General features: G+C 44.9%; 1 protein-coding gene across 1 annotated transcript in view; it reads left to right on the forward strand.

Annotated features, from left to right (window-relative positions):
• The window catches only part of SLC9A4 (solute carrier family 9 member A4), a 483,018-nt gene that overhangs the window by 60,578 nt on the left and 397,945 nt on the right, over positions 1–24,495 (forward strand). Inside the window, exon 2 of the mRNA XM_069204437.1 lies at positions 22,463–22,926. Coding sequence (XP_069060538.1) covers positions 22,463–22,926 — 464 coding nt within the window. The remainder of the gene's footprint in view (positions 1–22,462; positions 22,927–24,495) is intronic.

Here is a 24,495-nt window from a genome sequence, read left to right on the forward strand (position 1 = left end):
TACACTGTTGTACATCCATTTTGCGACTCGCAAATTGCGAGTCACTAAGTCTCGGAGTTTGCGAGTCATAAAACCGGATCTTTGTATATGTGGCCCCAGGAGTATAGAAGAAGGGAGGTGTTCTAAACAAACAAATGGGAAGGTACATATATAGCTAAGCACATCAATGTCTGTACAATAATGGAATATGTTCCCTCCACAGGGGTATTGGCATATTACCAGATGCCATCCAGAATGACTGTGTTGAAATGAATGATTCCCAATAAAACATAATTGTGGTGAGATTCAGGGCCTGATTACAACTTTGGAGGAGGTGTTAATCTGTCCCAAAAGTGATGGTAAAGTGACGCATATACCACCAGCCGTATTACGAGTCCATTATATCCTATGGAACTCGTAATACGGCTGGTGGTATATCCGTCACATTTGGGACGGATTAACACCTCCTCCAAAGTTGTAATCAGGCCCTTAATTTCTGCTGCTCTAGTTAAATCAATCAGATCTTGTGCTTTAGCTTTAAATGCAACAGTGGCAACAAGGAACCAGAAAACAAATATGGTTGTTGGATCAGAATATCAGGGGATTGGATTTACTATGTGGGGTGTAGGACTACTCTTTCAAGCTAGAAAATAATTGTGAAGTTAGCCAGTGGCCCACACCCTATTCCTGGAATCTGTTGCATCTGGAGAGAACACCCATATTTCATAATTATCATTTAAATAAATTTGTAGCAGCATCAAACCAGGATAGTGAACTGCTGAACTTGGCCCTCTCTGCAAGGTCTCCACATACGTTTTGCCTTCACCCCTCCTGTTTTGTGAACCCGTTTTGTTGGCATTTAGGACTATGGGGGTTATTCTAACTTTGGAGGAGGTGTTAATCCGTCCCAAAAGTGACGGAAAAGTGACGGATTTACCACCAGCCGTATTACGAGTCCATTATATCCTATGGAACTCGTAATACAGCTGGTGGTATATCCGTCACTTTACCGTCACTTTTGGGACGGATTAACACTCCTCCAAAGTTAGAATAACCCCCTATGTGCACTTTGAAACTGCTAAGCAGTGTTAAAATGTTTGTGCTCTCTCCTTCAACCATGGTAAAACTGGCTTACACTAAACTAGCACATTTAATTTAATTAGGAGTCCCTAGTAAAGGGGTACTACATGTGCCCAGAGTCTGTAAATTAAATGGTACTACTGGGCTACCAGCACCTATTGTGCCACCCACGTGAGAAGCCAATCAAATTATCTTCAGGCCCACCATTGCAGCGTGGGGGTAGTTTTAAACTGCCAATTCAGCTTGGCAAAACAAACCATTTGCCAAACTGAAACCTCCCTTTTTAATTCACATATGTCATCCCTAGGGTAGGCCCTAAACAACCCATATTGCAGGGTGCGTTGTATTTAAAAGGTTGGACATGTACTTTTAAGTTTCACATATTCTGGTAGTGAAAAACTCTTAAATCCATGTTTCACTACGGCAAGGCCCACCTCTACTAAGGGATAAAATTGGTTTACCGTACTGCATTTAATAAGTGATAACTTTGCTTGGGAAGAAGTAGAAATGCCATGTTGTGTTTCTAGGGAATTGTAATTTACAATCCTCTTTAATGGTAAAGTTAAATCTTAGGGCACAATCCTGAAAATGCCACTTTTAGAAAGTTGTAATGTTCTTGTCCTACAATTTGGTGCCTCCAGCCTGTATCCTGGGTCACATGTCTAGGTGTAGTTGGCAGTTCACTTTTGTGTATTCTTCACAGAGAGTGATACAGAGGGGTAATACGTGTTGTCAGGATGGGTCATATATTCAGGATGGGAACTACCACATTTGCACTTGAAAGGGGCTGCCTTAGCACACTGACAAAGGACTTCATACTAGCCTATTGTCACCGCAGGCTCTTCTGAGAGTGGCAGGGTAAAGACGGAAAGTCCAGAACGAGATGTGGGGTAAGTCTTGATGTTTCTCCCACTTCAGTGCTGGTACCAGTTATATATTTTGGACCCTAAGACCAGCTCCTGATATCACTAACAGACCTGTGAAGACTCAGAAGGAGGACTGCTTTACTGCCCTGCTGCTGGAAGGACTGCCCTGTGGCAAGAAGGACTGTCCTGCTGCACGAGGAAGTCTGGATCTGCTCCTTGGACCCAGAACAACCAGAGTGACTTCAAGGGCAAGCTGACTGGCCTACTGTTCTGAGCTACAAGGATATAAAAAGCACTAGAGACCTGACCTGTATAGGTCCAGCTGGCCAAGCCCAACTGGACATGCTTGTGCCCTGCTGCTGGCCTCTGCTGGAGTGAGTTGTGATCCTAAAGAATTGCTCGGCAGGTGGTGGGCCCTTGACTGGCATCAGGCTATACTCCTGCTGGCCCAACTGTGGGCTTCCTCAGAACTGTTGCAGCGCAATACAACTCGGCCATTCGCAATGGTGGAAATTGCATACAGCACCTCATAACTCCTGATTGGTGGCATCATCAGAAATGACACAACTCAATGCATTGCAACAATGGACCTTGCATCTCAGTACAAGTACAACCAGGTACACTGTCCAGTGGGTCGAACACGATCCTGTACCAGGCCTGCACCCAATGTGATTGGCTTGATCTTGTGACTTGGGGCCATAAGTAGCAAAGATTTTTACCCATTCTGTGTCTATCGGAAAAAGTGTTCGTACATATGGCCCTTAGTCCCAGTCTGGCATGACCAGAAAACAGCAGTTACCACTTTGCCCTTTTAGACACTATACTTACCTAAATCTTCAAAATTCCATATCTCTGGATCTACAGATGAGAACTTTGTCATTTTGTTGTCAAATAATTTATTGAATTTAACTCCAGGTTTCTAAATTGATGTGGGATTTTTCTTGTGTTGTGATTTCACTTTATTCCTTTTTGTGGGCTGCATAAATATATTACACATTGCCTCTAAGTTAATCCTGTCTGCTTTTGTGCCAAGCTACCAGAGGATTAATTTAGTGACTTTTTTGTGGTTCACCCTGATAGGGATTGTGGTTGTTGCTTGAGTAGGGTTTCACTCCCCAAACCAGTAACCCATTTTCTCACATGAGCCAAATGACAGTCCATTAACCCTGAAGCCTGCTTTTGTCCTGAGCGACATTCCCCCAGTCCGCATGTCCAGTGACAGTTAGGAGAGATACAATACAGATAAGCCTGATTGTTCCAAATTGCTATGGTATCTATGCCCATGTCTGATTGCAGTTGTGTTGGAGTGGAACATTCTCATAGCCATTCAGATATATTTCTTTAAAGCACAATGGTCATGTGTGCGCCTGTCATGCTCCGTGGCTGAACCTACACCAGAGGGAGCACTAGCAGTTCGGTGTCGGACATGGACATGCTGATTACAGCTTAGCATTCTGGAGACTGCCAAGGTACCATATAAATTCCTCTCAATGTGTGGTTCTTCACAAGCACAAAGCTGAGGGGATTGGACCATAACCTGCAGAGTATCGTAGCACAACTACCCATTCACCAGGGATACGGAAGACACAGTGCGCAGACAAACACCTGCCGTCAACAGTGTGTTGCCAGGAGAGAGCAGTGAGAGCATTAAAGGGCTCCACTATCAAAGGACCGACAGGTGGACCCAAGGGAGCAACAGGATGGCGTTTTGTCCGGAATACACAACCAATTGGAGAAGGGAGGTAGAGTAGCAGAAGCTACATCTGGGGTGTCGGGACAGCGGACATGCTGTCGTAGTGCACAGGTACAGTGCATAAATACACAGCTGCCGTCGGCAGGCTGCAGTGAGCCACAAGGAGATGCAAAACGGCTCCAGTACTAAAAATAAAAGACACAATTGTAATTGTAGTATGTTCTGTGTGGATAACGTGGTAGAGAAACTGGTAGTAGGTGGTGGCACCCTATTGAGGCAGGGCTTGCAAGGTCTTGTGAAGGGAGTGGGGATGACCAGATGTATTTTCTGTGTCTGTTACTGCAACGTAATGACTTAGCAACTCAACTTAACGCAACCTGAATTTTTTGTATTGTGGGTGGTTACCACCAGATGCCGGAGGGGAAGGGAGAGGAAGCAATTGGGCAGACATCTAGCCTTTTCAGTTTCCTCCCGCATGTAGAGGGGAACAGATTGTAAGCTCCAGACTTCAGGCTGCACGAGGAGCTCAATCAAGGTACCAGTATTATTGTAGCCGACTCACAGCTAGCCAGTCTTCCTACTCCTTCGCTCATACAAATATTGCAAAACTGATCCCAACAATTCGGTAGGACAAGTGTTGTGTCAGTAAGAACCTGATTTATGATGCGCAAGTCAATTCATGTCAGATTGAGTAGTAAGTGGCAGCAAGAGTAGAAGCACCTTGTAGGTAAGGCATTAGGTCTCCCTACAGGGTGATGAGCCCCAGGGGAGCCGCAGAAACGGTCTCCCTAGTGCAGGATCAGCTTGCAGCCCTCTGGAGTCTCAACAAGTATCCCTCAGTGCACGAAGGTAACAAAATCGATATACACTGCATAGCCTGTGATGGAAACCCTAAACCACGTTTTGCAAGTAGTCTCAAAAATTAGAAGCTGGAAATCACCTGGACCCTCTCAAGGATTAAAGGTCACAGCAAGAATGAGTAACAATTCAGAAGATTTCCTTACCAACTTGGCCCATCCAGCTATGTATAGAGCACCCTCTTTAGGCACACAAGGCCAGGACTCAACACAACCAGAGGCAAGACCACTCATCCACCAGCATTACCATCCATCCCAGTCAGTATTTGGGCCACAGTCACAGCAAGCCAGCCCTAGGAAGACACATCAAGATGACCCGACCTCTCTCTCGACTTTCCATCTTCAGAGCTGTACCAACATCCAGAAAATACCAGCTTATCCCTTGTTTAGCGTGAGCGTTCCCAAAAGCACGACACTATAGAACGGGGTGTCAGATCGGTCTCTCCAATCTTGGGACCAGAGAATAAGTGCAATCTCAAATTTTCCCCCCTTCTCCAGAAGTATTCCGATAGTTCAGCATCAATGCCTGTGATATCTGTGATGCTAGAGAATTCATCCACAGTGCACATACAGAGTTTACCAAAGCTCCCAACAATATCACCCCATCAACTCAATCCGAGCTGGCATTTGAGAAGCTAACGGTGGAAAAGATATTGAATCAAATCCTTAAAGAACTTTGAGGCAGATTTCCGAAAATGGTGAGCAGTGCAGTGCCACTTTCTATACGCCCCCTAGCACCCTGCTACTGCCACCATGTGTGCGCCATATTTAAAATACGGTGCACCATGGCACTAGCATCAGGTTTTTGACACTATTGATGTACTGTTCAGGGTTAGCACCAAAATGTTGGCGCTAACCCTGAATAGTACATAGGGGCCCATTGTAACCAAAGGTGTGCCCCCTTTTAACGACTGATCTGAGCAGGCATTAAAAATGCCGGAAAAAATGACGCAAAGAAATCTTTTGGATTACTTGTCACCACTTTTTCAGCCCCTCCTAACGGGTGAGCACCCCCGTTGTTTACATAATGCCTGGTGCAGGCATAATGTGGTGCAAGGGGTTACAAATGGCACAATGCATACATTGCACCACTTTGTAGATCTAACACAGTATTTTTGCCATAATATCGCCACATTAGCATTAAAAAATTACACTAATGAGGTGATATTATGGCTCAAGGGGCTCTTAAAACTGCCCCTTCGTGATTTGAAAACCTCCCAGTAAAAAGCTCTCAGGAAGACCAATGAGAAGTTAGGCTAAATAAGTACTAGCATCCAGCAGCAATCCTCTTTGTTTGACCCAGGCCGAGCAGAGTGACCCTGGGGGAATAAATAGAATCAGACTTGGGGGATTTAACAAACAGACAAGAAAAAAGTATACCCGGACTCCAATCCGAGCTTGAGGAGCTTCAAATCAAAATGGACAATGCAGAAAACAGGTGCCACCACTCTAATTTGAGAATTGTGGGTATTCCTGAGGAAACTATGGGGAACTATGGGAACCCAAGTTATCTCAGGCCTATTTTTCCAATATATCTTCCTGGAAAAAGCATCCAAAATTTTGATTTAACGATCGTACGGGCTCACCATGTTCCTGCACTCAGATCCCCTAATGCCAGATTCCCACGTCCTGTTTTGGTCAATTTCGGTGATTTCAGAATAAAGGAACAAATTACTTCCCACGCCATTAAAACTAAAACTTACAACTCTTCTGTGAAAAAATGCTCTTTCTGGGTATTCTCAGTTTTATCTATCACGGCAGAACGCCGACAGAAGGAGTTACAGGAACTGATTGGCGATTTCAAGAGTAAATGGACACCAGCAGAAATCACCCAGCAATCGAAACTCAAAGCCATCTACAAGGAAAGAGTCCATATTTTCCATTTGGTGGCTTCTGCTAAAGACTTTTCAGTCAATAAAAGAGCATAGGTGTCTCAATATCTCAAACTATGGGGAGGGAATGGGGCTTGTGAATTGATTGTTGGTTAAATGTATCACTGATTCCTTGAATTAGCATTGATTCAGAGAGGTTCTTTTCATTCTTTCTGTTTTCTTAGCGTCCAGTTGCTGTTTCCTTCTCAGAAGTAGGTTCAGGGATGGCACTCTATACATTCTGGGGGGGTGGCGAGGGAGGTTACATTGTGGGGATACATGGAGGGAACACTGCAGTGGGGGATGGGACCCCATGACAGGTTGGGGCCCTAGGGGGGTGGTATCGAGTGAAGATTCAGGGGAGGGGGTAGTTTGGCACTTCAAGGTGTAGGGGGTCACTTAAGGGATTATGGGTAGGAGTGAGCAAGAACAGGGAGGTGACAATCTGGCTTAGGGCAAGAGTAGATAGACTTGGCAGGACCAGAGAGAAGGTACTCTGGCCAATTTGCAGTATGAGGTACAGGGCAACAGAAACCAAGCAATGATGGGAAAGATCTTACGACAAGTGAGGAAACAGACCCAGGAGCAGAATCTGGTAAAATGATGGCCATGAGATTAACTGGATTTGCTTCCTGTAAAGCTAATGAGCTCAATAATCACATCAAATGCCAAGCTCTACTGCAGTGGTTAAAGGCCTCTCAAATACAAGTAACTTCAAGAGAAGAAACACATCTGAAAATGCATGCTAAGCTACGTAAATCATGGAGTTAGTTTTCCCAGACCTATTATGCTTCTGCAAGTGTGGCAGTGCATGGGGTAGCTGTGCTTGTAGCTCGAGGCCTTCCATGTGATGTGCTTTAGGTTTATAGAGACATGGAAGCCAGGTGGATTGTAGTATCTCTGTTAGGCCAAGGCAAAATTCTCCAGGTTGTAAGCTTTTACAGCCCCAAAGAGGATGATTCCTCATCCCTGGAAGGCCCTTATAAAATCCTTGCATCATTATCAGACGACTTTGAAATAGGTGGTGACATCAATATTATTCCAGATATAAGGTTAGATACAAAAGGTAAAAATAGGTCCCAGAATCAACCGAGGTCTTTTGCTACTCTAGCCAAATTTATTCAGGATTTCGCTCTAATCTATGCATGGAGATTATGGTGGTCATTCCTACCTTGGCGGGCGGTGGTCGCCGCCCGCCAAGCGGGAACCACCACTTGACCGCTCCGCGGTCAAAAGACCGCGGCGGCCATTCTGGCTTTCCCGCTGGGCCGGCGGGCTACCGCCAAAAGGGCGCCCGCCAGCCCAGTGGGAAAGACCCTGCAACGAGGATGCCGGCTCTGAATGGAGCCGGCGGAGTTGCAGGGGTGCGACGGGTGCAGTGGCACCCGTCGCGATTTTCACTGTCTGCATAGCAGACAGTGAAAATCATGGTGGGGCCCTGTTAGGGGGCCCCTGCACTGCCCATGCCATTGGCATGGGCAGTGCAGGGGCCCCCAGGGGCTCCACGACACCCGTTCCCGCCATCCTGGTAAATACCGCCAGGAACAGGCTGGCGGGAAGGGGGTCGGAATCCCCATGGAGGATTCCCTGGGCCAGGGGAAAACCGGCGTGAAACCGCCGGTTCCCCTTTTCTGACCGCGGCTTTACCGCCGCGGTCAGAATAGCCCAGGAAGCACCGCCAGCCTGTTGGCGGTGCTTCCGTCATTTTAGCCCTGGCGGTCGACGACCGCAAGGGTTAGAATGACCCCCTATATCATCCCACCAGCTCAGAATTTACAAAGCAATTTAATACCGCCTCAAGGATAGCCTACATTCTGATTTCCCATATATGGTCTAGAAAGAATTCCTATATTTTAGCAAACCCTTTCTCTGATCACTTGGTTCTGGTTATTTAATTGCACATGCATTCTAATCTGACCAGTAGACCAAGGTGGGCATTGGACAAATCCTTGCTGACTAATCCAGGTTGGGTAACCACCCTACAGATGGGTGCCTCATAGTCAGGAATAAGGGTACCACAACTACCTTTTCTATCTGGGGGACGTGCAAGGTGTTTATAAGGGGAGATGCTATCACCTATCAGGCCGAGGTGTCAAAAATAAGGAAAGAACAAGCTCAGTCTTTGCAACAAGAACTTGACTCTGCAACCCTGGCATATCCAAGGGACAACTCTCCCACTTCGAAGGAGCATTTAGAGGCAGCCAAAGTAAGGCTTAACAAGTTCTATATGACTAAAAAGATTTTGCTCCAACACTTATGTTTTCAAAACTACTAAGAGGAGATTGAACATGCCGGGTGACATTTGGCATGGTCCGTTAATAAAAGATGGAACAAAGTGGTGGTCAAGTCCATTACTGATGAAGCCAATAACTATGTAGCCAACCAACTGGTGGATATCAATAGAGTCTTTCTTACTCATTATGAGAATTTGTACACCTCTACCTCAGGGGTTGATCCCCTTAGAATCAAGGCGCATTTGGGCTCAGTAGAGCTACCTACACTCACAAATGATAAAAGGAAATTAGTAGAAGCTCCCATTGTGTAGCCTGATTTTATTAGTGTGATCACTAATTCCCCGACTGGGAAAGCATGTGGCAGTGATAGCCTACCAGCAGAGCTGTATGACCTGCTGGTTGATCAGTTTGGTGGCTTCCTCATCACACTTTCAATGAGATATTACATGGCTGTGAAATACCAAAAGAGTTTGTGGAAGCCATTATAGTTAGCTTTCTGAAAAAGGATAAGCCAATCAACAGTCCGGGATCCTATAGGCCCATCAGTCTTTTAAATAATGATTATAAATTGCTTGCCAGTATGATGGGCCTAAGGATTACACAGTTAGCACAAGCTGCCGTCCACATGGATCAATGTGGTTTTCTGCCAGGCAGACATATCTCCATGAACACCAATTTTTTGTTACAAGCAATTGATTTTTTTGTGAATAATGAGACCAAGGAAGCAATAATAAAGCTCAATGCCGAGAAGGCATTTGATTTGGTCTAGTGAGAATTTATTTTTATGGTACTCCAGTATTTGAGGTTTACAGAGAAACTTATTTGGGTATTGCAGCGACTATATGAGAAAGCAGAAGTAAAAATTATAGTTAATTCATCCACGGTGAGCAATATCATCATTAGTCGTGAAATCCATCAGGGCTGCACTATCTCTCCGGTCTTATTTGCAGTATTCATTGAGCCCTTGTCAGCAGCCCTTCATCAAGAATGTGCCTAAAATAAAACTTATCACAGATGACATGATTCTTTATTTAGCATGTGAGAAGCATAATATCACTCTGGCATTTGAAAAAATCAAACTTTTCTCAGATATGGGCAGGTATAGAATCAATCCAGCAAAGTCAGAAGCATTGTTGTTTCATTGCTCACATCATGTTCTTCCTGTAGAAATGCGATCTATCTTCGGGAAAACCCATACAATCAGATATCTTGGAATCTTTGTTTCCTCCAAATCTGGCAACCTATATCAATTGAATTATTTGCCAGTGTTGAACAAGGCTAAGCTATTACTGCAGCAGTGGCAAGCAACTCCTCTCTCAAACATAGGTTGTGTCACTTTGGTGAAAATGATGATCCTTCCTTTATTTCTTTTTTATTTGTGTGTGTTATATTTAAAGTCCCTCAGAGCTTTTTCAGTGAGGCCACTCACATATTATCCCATTTTCTTTCTTCAGGGAAGAAGCCCCGTACAAGATTAATAACTCTCAATTGAATGTTGAAGATGGTGGCTTGGCATTACTGCCCTTTAAAAAATACTAGGTAGATGCTCCAAGAAAGTAGTATCAAGCTCCTTAAGTTGCCCAAACGTACTAGGAATAAGACCCCCTATGTGATTAATGTAAGGTTCAGGCACCTCCAGGAGGCATTTCATTTTGTTCAACTTCCATCCTGCAATGATATTGGATCTCTATGTGGTATTGGGCTTAGAAGTTAATGTAGGAAAGGTTAAGAGTTGGGAGAAACTTGGATTCTGTGACTTCCTCTCCTTCGGGACCGTGAAACCATGGGAACAACTGCTAGTAACTCAACCTACGATTCAGTCAACGATCTTTTACTCTTACCTCCAAATTGGACATGATCTACAATCGGCTCTTCCATCAGAGGACAACCCCGCCACTGCGATTTCTCATGCCATCTCTGTAAGAGGATGGTTAGGTATTAGCAATTGCCATCATTTACTCTTGCAGCACCTACTATCAAAGATAGTTGATAGTATTTTGACAAGGCTAGAGGCAGTTACAGGATGTAAGATTGATCACTCTTTCTGTCGACAGTATAATATATGGACAAACAAGGCGATAATACGGGCCATCTTCAAAATAATGGCTTTCTTCTTTCTACTATACTCCAGCTAAATTAAATAGAATGTTTACTTCAATCTCAGATATCTATTTCAGATGCAGGTGCCACAAGAGAGACTGACCTCATGTAAGCTTTACCTGTCCAGAGCAGGCCGGGTTCTGGGGTATAGTTTGATAAGCTCCAGGTACCCCTGGCCCTTGATCCCCTGGGTGCCCCGTTCAGAATTAGTACTCAATGTAATCTAACTATACTGCAACAACAATGCTTTTTTATTGCATCCTTAGTGGCAAAACCTTTGATTCTACAACTTTAGAAAACCAGTGAAACTCCCTCTTATAATAGCTAGCTTTGTAAAATGCGACACGTCCAACACAAAGTAAATTGTATGCTCAGAGGGTGGGGGCATTACTAAAGTATCAAAATATCTGGGAAGGAAGAACTTTGGGAAAGGGGGCAGAAAGGAGAGGAACTTTAGACAGGAGGTCCAAATGGCTAAGTTTGCATATTATTGTCTTATGATATTTAATCAGGTAATGTACATCCCTGCTCATATAACTATGTATCTATGTATGCAACAAAGTGATGGGTAAAATTAAGTTTTTTTTTTTTTTTTTAAACGATACATTTCTTTAATATTATAACTCTTTGTAGTGAAGTTCTTAGATTGGAAGCTTAGCAGACAGGAACAGAACATGAGGGCAAAGTAGGCACCTTTTTACAATGGCTGCATCTCTCTATAAAACAGTGTCTTAAGCTTGACAGTTGCCTTTAATACTATGGTACCTTCTGTCCCATCTTTTTGAGCTTATGTACACAATTACCCAGATGTTTCTTTCTGCCAAAGCTGATTTTCCAGTGGCCGTCATTTTCATTCATAGGGGAGGAGAGCATGTGCCATTGTTCTCTATATATTTGTAACTAACTAATTTTTTTCCCCATGTGGCATGTCCTGAGTCCTCACATTGTGTTCATGTATTTATTTATGTGATATTTTTCTGAAGCACTATTTCTCCAAATGACAGTAGGGAGCTTTACAGTAAACATCATACAATTCATTCTAGATTATGAGCAACCATTGGCACATGGGACAAGACAGATTTACAGGACAGAATGATAAAATAGAGTTTTTCATGATTAGTGCAGCTGGAGGAGGATTAAATGTGTTTTCAACATTTTCTTGGAGGACAGGATGTTCAGCTGAAAATTGAGTGCCCTGGGTAGAAAATGCATCCAATCGGAAGCACCTCACTGAAAAATTGGTTTAGTGCCATCATTATTTCAAATGTTAGGTGTTCCAACAGCATGGTGCCCCTGCGCCTCAGACTTCATTGTCTGCTCAACATGAGAAGTTTGAATAAGTACAGAGAATTTCTTTCCTAAATGATCTTGCAAGGGAGGCAACCGATTTTAAATACAATTATGTCTCTGTTGGAATCTTCAGCATTTCCTACAGGTCTGATGCTATGAACACATTTTCCATTATTTGATACATAGCAGGATGTGTCATGGTGATTGACCTTCACTACAACAAGGATGAATGAGTGTCATTGCCTCCATCTGGTAGTTACATGATCAGGGAATGAACAGTACTTTTCAAATGATTAAATGTCAGGGGGTGCTTCATTTTCCAGACTGAATAAAGCAAGAAGTTACCAACTTTGTTTGTATGTTGTGCTAGTGATCAAGTGTTGTCTATATGAATCCCTGGTTCTGGAGGAAGGAAAGAAGGAAAACAAGGGGAAGAGTGTTTAAAGATTAGACTCAATCAGAATAGGAGGTTCAGATTTGTTTTCGGATTTTGAACTGATCAAGACTCTTTTGTGGGTTTATCCTGAGGGAGTTATTAGACATTCAGTATTGCAGTTTAAGGAACCAGAATCTGAGTGAGTGGATGTCTTAGTTCAATGTATTTGTGCCAAAGAGGTTGCTGCATTTTCTTTTGGTAACTCCTTTCTGGACAATGCAGGAATGATAACATATTATAGTAGGCAGCTTCATTTCTTTTTGATAATTCTGGACCAAGCACAGCCGGCCTAAAAGACTTTCAACATTGGGACTTCATAGGCTTCTCCTTATTAGGAGATGTCTGGTCCACATGCATTCTTTTCAAGAACTTCATTTGGTCTATGCACTGTCATACACTCAATTCCATAAGTATCTCCAATTAAGACATGCCCTGACGGTGCACAGTCCTCCAGAAATGTAGCTCCCATAACATTGGCCCTCATTATGACCTTGGCGGGCAGGTGACTGCCATGCTGGCGATGGTGTTAGTACCGTCGTCAGGCCGGCTGAAATGACCACCAAATAATTACCATGGTGGTGATCCCTCCCATAGACAGCCAATGTACCACACCAAACGCCAGCACGGTACGACCACTGAACACGGCGGTAGCTACCTACAGGCAGGCAGAAGACAAGGATATACCACCATATCATGACATAGCAAACACCCAGGTTTTACGGGGCGGTAGCAATGCCAGCAAAAGCCTGGTGGAAACACATCATATAAAAGTAGGCACTCACCTCCAGGGACACAGAGGAGTCCGCGGCAGCCATGGAACCTAAACTGCAAGTCTTCCCGATGCTGTACCATGCCATGGTGGACCTGTAGCGCCAATGAAGATGATGACGGTGAATGCAGCCGCCTAGCACACAGAGGAGGGAGGGAGGGGATAATGACACACACACGCACCGCACACATCATACACACACACCTCACACCCAGAACAATCTACAGAGTAAATAGACAGCAGCAGAACCAAGCATCAAAGAAAGCTAGGACACATACCTCTGGTCCAACCACTGTAATCATGTTAGATAACAAGCATAAATATAAATAACATCAAAGTACATATTTACAGGCAGGCCCATTGGCCAGTCCAAAGTACACAAATGGCCATAGGGCAACGTCCAAGGGCCCAACTTGACTCCTGACAACATTGGCACTCCACTGGGCAGGGGCGTCATATAGATGACAGGCAGGCGCCTCAGGGGGCAGGAGGGTGAGGGGGCTACTCATTAGTAGGGGTCTATTTGACCTTAGTTTTGGGAGGGGTCTCCTTGGCCTTAGTTTTAGGAAGGGTCCCCTTGGCCTTTGTTTTGGGAGGGGTCTCCTTAGTTTTGGGAGGGGTCTCCTTGGCCTTTTGTTTTGGAGGTGGCTCCATGGTTTTGGTTGTTTGTTTGGGAGAGGGTGGCCCTTTAGCCCTCTGTTTTGGGGGCAGAGGAGTGCCCTTGGGGTGGGAGGACTACACCACACTCATGTGCCCCTTAGTGGCAGCTTTTGACTATGAGGGTGAAATAGGGTCAGACTGGGTGCTGGAGGTGCGGGGTTGGGGGAACGGGACATTCCTCTTATTGGTAGGACAGGTGGAGGGGGAGGGAAGAGTTCAAGGTGGGCAAGGAAAAGCTTCTTAGGGTTAATGGGGTGGGATGTGGGAGGGGGTATGGGAGTGGAGGTAGAATTAGTGGTTGTAGGTGGAGGAAGTGTGCTGGACTTGGGAGCAGGTGCATGGACAGTGTGCATGTGTGAGGTGAATGACTGTTGGGGGCCCGAGTGCAAGTGTTTATGTGTCTTTGGAGGGGGCAGACAGGGTGGGTAAGGTCAAGCAGGATGTGTGGATGGATGTTGTGGTGGTGTCTGCAAGTGAGGTGGGTGTGCACCATGAGGTGGTGATGGTGGTGGTGGTGACTCTGCATGTGGTGTGTGGGGTGCATGTCTGCAGGTCTGCTGTTGTGGTGACTGTGGGCAAGGCTGTGCAGATGTCAGGGTCAGGGACTGCTGATGAGGTGCATGCAGGTGTGAGTGCAGGTGTAACTGTGTTGGAGGAGGAGGGGGTCAGTGGAGGAAGTGGATGATGTTGTGTGTGCATCTGTGTGTTGGCTGTGTGAGTGCTTGTGGACTGAAGTGTGCTGCCTGTGTTTGTCTGTGCCAGTCTTGTGTGATATTTTGTGTGCATGCTTGTCAGAATGTGTGGGTGGGATGGGTTTGGGGTGAGGAGACTGGGAATGGGAAGGAGTAGTTGGAGGGGGGACAGAAGAAACAGGGACACTGGCTGCCATCAGTGAAGAGGCCAGAGCCTGAATTGATTTCTGTAGGGCTGCCAAGCCACCGTGAATGCCCTCCAGGATGCCAGCCCCTGGATGGCATTCACTATGGTTGACTGCCCTACAGAGATGCATCTCAGGTGGATCTCAGGAGGTCAATAGCCTCCCCACTGAGGGAAGCAGGGCTGATTGGGGCAGGGCCTGAGATGCCTGGCACGAAGGAGATGTCCACCCTCCTGGGTGAGCGGGCACGGGCAACTCAGTGGGGGCTACTAGGAGGGCGGTGCTGGTACGGGGTGGCAGTAAAACCTATAGCTAGGGTTGTTCCAGAGGGGTCCGTGCCTCCCTGACCTAAACACACCCCTAAATTTAGTATTTAGGGGCAACCCTGAACCCAGGAAATTAGATTCCTGCAACCTGAAGAAAGAAGAAGGACTGCTGCACTGAAAAGCCTGCAGAGACAACGGAGACGACAACTGATTTGGCACCAGCTTTACCGGCCTGTCTCCAGACTCGAAGAACCTGCACAGTGACGCATCTGATGGAGATCAGTGACTTCTGAGGACTCAGTGGACTGCCCTGAACCTGAAGGACCAAGAAACTCCAGAGAACAGCGGCACTGTTCAAAAACAGCAACAACTTTGCAACTTTCTAGCAACTTTGAAAGAACTCTCCCTTCCCGCCGGAAGCGTGAGACTTCACACTCTGCACCCAACACCCCCAGCTCGAGCTCCAGAGAACTAACACTGTAGAGAGGACTCCCAGATGACTGCAATGATGTGAGTAACCTGAGTCGACCCCCCTGCACCCCCACAGCGACTCCTGCAGAGAGGATCCAGAGGCCCCTTTGACAGCCTGGTAACAAGGAACCTGATGCCTGGACCAAGCACTGCACCCACAGCCCCCAGGACCGAGAGGAACCACCTTCCAGTGCAGGAGTTACCAGCAGGCAGCCCTCTTCCTAGCCCAGTCGGTGGCAGGCCCGAGAAGCCCCACTGTCCCCTGCCTGCATCGTCTAAGTGACCCCCGGGTCATTCCATTGCTTCCTATAGCAAACCCAAAACCTACTTTGCACACTGCACCCGGCCGCACCTGTGCCGCTGAGGGTGTTATTTGTGTGCCTGTTTGTCCCCCCCAGTGCTCTACAAAACCCCTATGGTCTGTTCCCCGAGGACGCAGGTACTTATCTGCCAGCAGACCGGAACCGGAGCACCCCTGTTCTCCATAGGTGCCTATGTGTTTTGGGCTGTCCTTTGACCTCTGTACCTGACCGGCCCTGTGTTGCTGGTGTGGTAACTTTGGGGACGCCTTGAACCTCCAACGGTGGAATGCCCAGGGGACTGACTGTGTAAGTGCTTTACTTACCTGGGAAACATAACCAAAATTACCTCCTCCAGGAACTGTTGATTTTTGCACTGTGTCCAAAATAGCTTATTGCCTTTCTAACTAAAACTTTGTGTACTACTGCTTTGAATCAAAGTTCTATACTTACCTGTGTGAAGTACCTTGCATTTTATGTACTTACCTCAGTTCTTGAATCTTGTGGTTCTAAAATAAATTAAGAAAATATATTTTTCTATATAAAAACTATTGGCCTAGAGTTAAGTCTTTGAGTGTGTGTTCCTCGTTTATTGCCTGTGTGTGTACAACACATGCTTACCACTACCCTCTGATAATCCTACTGCTCGACCACACTACCACAAAATAGAGCATTCGTATTATCTAATTTTACCACTATCAACCTCTAAGGGGAACCCTATCTCTCACTTTGAGATAGTATATACATAGCCAACGTCCTACACAGTGTCAAAAGGCCCATTGGAAGGGGAGAAAAGGCAGTTCCTAGTGGACAAGGTGACACAGTGTGACACATTCAGGAGTGGCTCATTTCCTGGCAGTAGTCTTGGTCTTGGCAACTGTCTCTGGTGTCTGTCTGGCTCACAGTGACCGTTTGCGGGCTGGTTCACCTTCTGAAGGGGGAGGGGTGCTGGTGGCTGTGGGTCCTGTGGCAGGGCCTTCTGTCCATTAGCTGCAACAGATGTGGTGGGCTGGTCAGTACACTGGCAGTGGAAGGGGCCCACTGGTTTGCTGTGTAGTCCCTCATGATGTTGGCCACGTCACCCAGCACCCCTGCAATGGAGACCATGGTGGTATTCAGGGCCTGCATGAGCTCGCTTGATCTCATGGTGGTGTTCCCCCTGTAGGCAGCCACTTGGTCTCCTTCATGATGTTTAATACCTGACCCATCTTGTCCTGGGATTGTTGGTAAGCCCCCAGGACATTAGTGATTACCTCCTGGGCAGTGGGTTCCTCAGCCTGTCCTCCTCTGGTGCACAGTTGTCCTCTCACTGTCTCTGGCCCTCTCTACCTGTGTCCCCTGAATGGAGTGCCCATTCCCACTTACACCAGAACCCTCATTGTCTTACCTGTGAGGTGTGGACTGGGGTCCCTGTACAGGTGGACACACTACTGATTGACTTGTCCTAGGGACAGAGGTCTGGGGATGTTGGGTTGCTGCTGTGGTGTTGGATTCTGAGGGGGGAGGCTCTGTAGTGGACTGGGTGTGGGATGGGGTAGCCAACTGGTCAGTGGTCCCTGATGGGCCAGGGAGTTCATCCAGATCCAGAGCTCTAGAGTTGCTGTCATCACTGGGGGCATCTTCTGGTGGGGGACTGGGCAGCTGTGGCATCTCCTCACTGCTGAGATTGGCGGGTGCACCTGTGGGGATGTAAGTTGTGTATTATGCTACATGTTTGTGACATATTCTGCCTCACTAGCTTCCTTATATTATTGCTGTTGCCCTGCCACCTCTGATTGTGTATGGTGATGGATTGTGGGATTGTTAGTTGTCTATGCTGTGCATGCATAGGTGGTGGGTGCACATGCAGGGCTGGAAGGGATGTGCATGCAGTGGGTATGGCATACAGGGCTTGACATTTCATTTTGGTAATTGTGGTGGTGCACTGTGCGGGATGGAGTGGGCTGATGGGCATCAGAGTGAGGGGTCGTGGTTGCATGCAGGTATGGGGGGGTGATAGGTAGTAAATGTTGACTACCAGTGTCCAGTTCTCCGGCTATTCCAGTGAGTCCCTCAGTATGCAGTATTACCAAGATTTGCTCCTCCCATTCTGTCAGCTGTGAGGGAGGAGGTGGGGGTCCACCGCCAGTCCTCCTGATGGCAAGCTGGTGCCTTGAAGCAATAGAATGCACCTTCTCCCGTAGGTTGTTTCACTTCATCCTTATGTAGTCCCTTGTGAGTGGATGTAGTCCCACAGCGATCACCCTGTCCACGATCCTCAGCCACAGCTCCATCTTCCTGGCATTTGATATCTGCTGGACCTGTGCTCCAAACAGCTGTGGCTCTACCATGACTATTTCCTCAACCATGTCCTGCATCTCCTCATCGGTGTAATGGGGTGACTTCGGGGACATGGGTGTTGTGTGGTATGTGTACGTTGTGCAGAGAGTGATGTGTGATGTGGTGGGTTGTGTGGTGTGTGTCGGACGAATAGGTATTTGTGATATGTGTGTGCAGTTCTTTTTTGGATTGGTCTCGCAAAATGTAGCCATCTTCTCTTGTTAGCAAAGGATTGTGGGTGATGTGGGTGTGTGTTTTATATTGCTGTTGGTGGGTGTGTGGGGTGTGTGTATTTGTGTCAGGTGTGGGGTTTTTGTTCAGACAACAGTTGTCTTGTTTTTCATTTGGGTGGCCATTTCAGCCGAGGTGGTGTTCACCGCCGATGGTTTACCGCCATTGAATGTCCGCTGTGGTGATTCGTGGGTCATTATTTGGTTGGCATAGTATTGGCGGCGTAATGGTATGGGTGGTAGCACCAACAGTTTATTACGTTCAGTGGTCTGGCAGATTTGTGGTTGTGGCTGTTTTCTATCGCTTTTAAATGTATGTGTCATAATCTGGCAGACAGATATCCTCCTTCGCGGCGGTATGCTGGCGGCAGTCAGCACGGCGGTATTCAGTATTTACTGCCAACATCATAATGAGTGCCTTTGTCTTCTAGAGGCCAAGCCCCAGATGCATGTGCTGCTTAAGGGGGAATCCCTCAAAACATTTGCTCCCTTGTCATCAGCGCCCCAGACAAATTTGCTTTTCTGAGATCTCAATGGGAAGAGTTGGCTGGACCTTTGGAAGATGAAGACTGGCAGGTTACCAGAATGACCCCATACTATAACCATCTCCTCTAAGTTAAGATTGAGAGTAGTATTTTACCTTCATTGTGGTTACCTCTCCTTTGGGCACCTCAATCGGGTTGTTATCCTCCCTAGCCCTGTCTGTTTCAGATGCTCCCACACCCCAGCAGACTTTTACCACATGATATGGACATTCCCTCTTATTGCTAGTTAATGTTGTGATGTGATTCGGACACTCTCACAAGTGTTGGGATGGGAGATGGAGTTGTGACCGAAGATTGCCCTGACGGAGATTTATGAGAGGATGGGAGCATGAGGGATGAACAAACAATGACAGAAGTCACCACAATGGTTGCAAAATGCGATGTTGCCCGAATATTGAGAAGACCCAAACTGCCCTCATTGACTCAGTGGTGCTGGGGAGTGGACAGGTGTGCACAACAGGATCAGCAGGTGTATGAGGCTCAGGGCTGTCCACGAAAACACACCATATATGGCTTAAAATGGTGGTACAACTTTGGACTTGGGGCCTTGCAGTAATGTTCATAAGGGCCATAAGAGGACTCTAACTCTGTTAAATTTGTGATGTGGAACTTCAATTGTGAAATACTAATTATACGTTTTGGTGGCTATGCAAGAAAACAATAATGTTTTTTATTTATAAAAAGGCCCAAGCTGCTGAGACATATGTGCAATGACATATTACTCTTCCTTGTAGGCAGACTTACAAAGCATATTATTTGTAGATAATTGCTTTGCTTACGCTTGGGTCTCTGCTTTTACATTCGTCAACCAGTACATGATGCCTTGGAAGGCTATTCTTGGGGTTTATTCAGGGTTGGATTTTGAATGATGTTTAATGCTGACATTCTGTCATTTCATAAGTTTTAAAAATGTGTTATCTGTTTGCTTTATTTTCTCTAGATATATTGGACATGAAAGTAACCCATGATCTCTGCTACCTATGATACTGCTGGCTATATATTTAAAATTAAGTAACTACTGTGTGAGAGAAAGGTATAGGATGGTAATTGCTAAATAAAATGACCTGGGGCACACTGTTGTGGAGTACTGATGGCGAACTTCCTACATGTGGTTTGGTCTTGTTTCTCTTTATCCTCTTATTGGAGAGAAGTGCTGGATAGTATCACTAGAGCCTCTTGATGGGCAGTAGAGCTAGAGATTCAACCAGTCTTACTGGGGCTGCTTCCATCACCTGCCAAGAAATAACTGAGTAGGAAATTCCTCCTCCTTGGGCTAGTCTCAGCAAAAAGACGTATTGCTGTCACAAGGATGTGTTCGACACCTCCCACCTAAGCTGCTTGGGCGAAAGATATGGTTGGATGGAGTGCAGAAGAAGTGTGGATGCGCCATATCCGCAAAGATGAGCGCTTAGAGGATAACCTGCATACATGGTCAACCATGTTGTCTGAACTGCAGGTGCCACAGGACCCTTCTGAGTCTGATGGAAGAGATGTCTGATGAAGAGGGGACTCAGATGGGACACAGAAGGAGTGCATACACTAGGAGACACTCTGACTGGCAAGATATTGGTGCTACAAACGACCACCAGATTTACTAAACAGATTCCACACACTGGCTAATATGCAGGCAGACCATGGGAGGGAGTTAAAAGTTAAGTACTGATTTTTCTATATTTTACAATGTGATCATGAACTGTTTCAGGTTCCTTTTCATTCTGAGCACCGGGAATAACCACACAAGACACTGTGATCAAACATTCTGTATGTAGTATAGGGTGCTATAAAACCTCATCCTTAACCTACTGGTGCAGCTGAACAACTATGGTTGGTCTGTTGGTTTCGTTCTAATACCTAAAGGAATATATCACTGAATATGTAACTTGCTGAATGCTGTACAGGTTATGTGATTTTTCGAAAAATCAATAAAGTTTAATAAAAAAAAAAACTTTGTTACTTCATTATAGTTTTTGTGCCTGTTCCCATGTTTTGATCCAATTGCTTCAACATTTCTTAAGTGGGTACTGCTATGTTATTATTCAGGATGTCTGGATTTAAGTTGTTCCCTTGTTATAGAGTGCTGAGATGGATCCTTTCATAAAGCAAAAATATAACATTCATTTGGTCAGGAAAACAGCTAGGTTTCCCTTAGCCGTGGATGCGTATATCCTCTTGCAGTATTGATGTAACATCTCTGTGCAATGCCCACTATTAGAAGCTCCATTTGGTAGAAAAAGATGCATTTGTAAAATCCATCAATGTCCATCAAAGCTGGTTTAAATTTTGTCAGCATATGTTAATACATTATCCTTGCTCCATTATAGGCTTCTGGTCTGCTGGAGGTGGGTGGTTAATTTAAAGATTATTTATTTCCCTTAAGTGAAAGTCTCCCACCATTTGAAAGGCAGACTTTCAAGTAGGTACCCTCACTAGATAAGGAGGAACATCAATCAATCTAAAATGGGAAGATGATTCATCATACTCATTGGCAGAGTGACCTTAATGAAGTTGAGAAAGACAGCTTAATAAAGAAACCCCTTCTGCCCAACTCAGAATCCAGTGGATATGCCAGCAAGAGTGTGTACAACAAATCTTCTGTTTTCTGTTCAGAAATACCTTTAGTGTGCCCTGCAAAAACCAACAAATCAGGTTTTATTTAGTAGCCATTAAAATGATGTGTACTTGTCATTGGCCTCATCACTGATGCCATGTATTTTTACTAGATTAGATCATGACATATGCATTGCTGCATTGGACAGAAATTTCCTGTCATTTATTAATAATCTCAGTGATTTTCCCTTCAACCTAAATATTTAGCATGAGAAGATCTGAAGTATTGAGAATAGTGAAACCTTATTTTCTATGGAGCAGTTACATAACCTGAAACTCAATATGAATTCAATAGTGAGTATGATATATTTTGGAATGCATTGGAGGCCTTTTGAGGGCAGAAACTATTTTAAATCCTTACCTAGTTGTGAAATTACTGCATGTATCATTTCTTCAACAGTTTTCTTCATATATTTGACTTCGATCAATACTTCGTGACTTGTGACCTTGTAAGTAAATCAAGACACTTAACCAAACTTGAATGATAGCATTTGTACCCAACTATTTATTAGAGACTACATTTATCTGGGAGGGTGTTTAACACCCCCCAACTTCCCACCTGAAGCTGCGCCCCTGCCATATTCCCACAGTTGACAGAAAAATTATCATGCTGGAGAAATTATAATTGTTTAAAAATATTCTCTGAGCTATGAAAATTCAACACCCAATCTGCAAATCAGGATGTAGAATTGCGTGTCACACTATGATTGTTTTACAAACTTATGCTAAACTTATGCATGCATGTAAAACATTTGGAATTGTGGCGTTAGTTACTATGGGCACAGAGACAATGGCTGTAGCCTTCCTTTTTCAAGAATACAAGAATATCTTGTGACCCTAGGTTGTAGTTTGTGAGGTAGTGCATAGAAACAATAGAATTAATTCAATTAACATGTTCACATTTCCCAGCTTTGTTATGTGCAAAACACTCCTCTTACACTGTCCAATGTAATAGCCAGTATAGTGATTAAGTACTACATTTCTTTAACAATTATTTTTTGTTTTGTTTCAAGGTTTTCACCTCTACCACAGACTGCCATCCATCATGCCAGAAAGCTGCATTCTCATTACAATAGGAGCATTACTCGGTGGAATTATTTTTGGGACTGACCACAAAGCACCACCAGCGATGAGGACAGACATATACTTTTTATATCTGCTTCCTCCAATTATCATTGAAGGAGGATACTTTTTACCTACTCGTCCATTTTTTGAAAACATTGGGACTATTACTTGGTGGGCTGTGGCAGGAACTCTGATAAATGCATTTGGCATTGGTCTCTCACTCTTTTGTATTTGTCAGATTGAAGTATTTGGACTTGCTGATATTAATTTACTGCAGAACTTGCTATTTGGCAGTCTGATTGCTGCAGTGGACCCTGTGGCAGTGTTGGCTGTTTTTGAAGAAGCCAAGGTCAATGAGCAACTTTACATGATGATATTTGGAGAATCACTTTTGAACGATGGAATTACGGTGGTAAGATATCTATTGCAATTTCCTTTTCTGCCTTTTCCCAAGTTTGTCAATTATGCTTCATAAATAATAATGAAACGTAAAGTGCAACTTCCTGTTAATACACAGGTGAAATATTTTTATTGACAGTTATTTTCTGTGTGCCTAACCCAAAAGTCTTTGGGGGGCAGCCCACATAGGCATTTTTTTGTCTGTAAACATATAATTACGTCCCAAATTGTTTTAATTTATTCCTGTTAGGAATTCAGGAAAGGAAACGTGGCACGGATATTAATCCAACATCAGTGCTGAGAAATGGAAAATAGTTAGTCTTGTACATAGTGTGGAATTTTGGTAGGACAAGGTGTGGGTATTCATGTAAGTTGGTAAATAATTCTAAAATTGCATATATGAGAACATTCACAAGAACCATTCTTACCCTTTCTAACCCTTAGCTCTGTTGTAGTTTTACTGCTTCAGGTTTGGAGAGTGAATAGATCTTCTCCACACCTTGGGGCGAAGGGTGGAAAAGGGTTTCTCAAAAGATAAAAATGTTTTTGCCATAGCAAAAATACACCATTATATTTGTTCATCATGTACCATTTCCCTAGTGCTTAAGTCTAGGCATTGTAGAATTATGAACGACATTTGGGAATGTGATCCCGGGAACTATGTCACATGAACCCACTCAGTAATAAGCTTGGTAACTGACACCTAGGGAAGCTTTTTAAACATGCTTTTGGGGATGCCTGGAAATCCAAAATAGAAGTAAGTTTGCACTTGTTGTAGGAGTACTTTAATTGGTGCAGACAGTGGCGGCTGCCACATATCTCAAGAGGGTGGTGGGGGAGTGGGGGATGGGGAAAAACAATAAAATGTTGCAAAAAAATAAAAAAACTTACTTGTTCGCTGCTGCCCCCGCCGCCGGCCACTTTGCTTCTCTCCCAATGTGTTGGTGTCCCAGCTGTCCTCTGACACCAGCAGATACTCCCCACGCAATCCTAGTGCTGCTTTCATGCAATGCCTGTCAGGATAGTAGTATCAGGATTGGTCTGAGTGGCTTGATCTGCCACTCAGACAGTGCACTTGAGTCTGTGTTGTTTCTCCAACAGGGCTGTGCAACACATCCAGGTTAGGGAAACCTAAGTGCGCATGTCAGTTTGCTGTCCTAAGATGGCCGGCCAAGCTGTCATGCCCACTTAGGTGTACTCACTTCACTCCTCCTCTCCCTTCCATGGCCCAGCCCCACCCCTCCCTACACATGCTGGCTCAGCCAGAAGCTGAAAAATAAAACTATAATGCAATATTGTTTGATTTTTCAGCTGCTGGCTCTGAGCCAGTGGGGTGACACTCCTCCACCATTGAGGAGGAGCCGCTCCTGGGTGCAGATTAACTAATTTTTGTGAACTGCCCATTTGTTTTTGTGCTTCATTTCTGTTCCCTGTAAAATTGTAGATGATTATAAGGTAACAGATTGCTTGCAAGTTGAATGAAGCAACACAACACATTTAAAACAAAGGTAATCAGTTCAATCACCTTGTTTAAAAGAAGTAGTTCATCCATCAGCTCTTCTACATTAAAACTGTATTGCAA

The sequence above is a fragment of the Pleurodeles waltl genome, chromosome 8 (assembly GCF_031143425.1).
Source record: "Pleurodeles waltl isolate 20211129_DDA chromosome 8, aPleWal1.hap1.20221129, whole genome shotgun sequence".
Lineage (NCBI taxonomy): Eukaryota > Metazoa > Chordata > Amphibia > Caudata > Salamandridae > Pleurodeles > Pleurodeles waltl.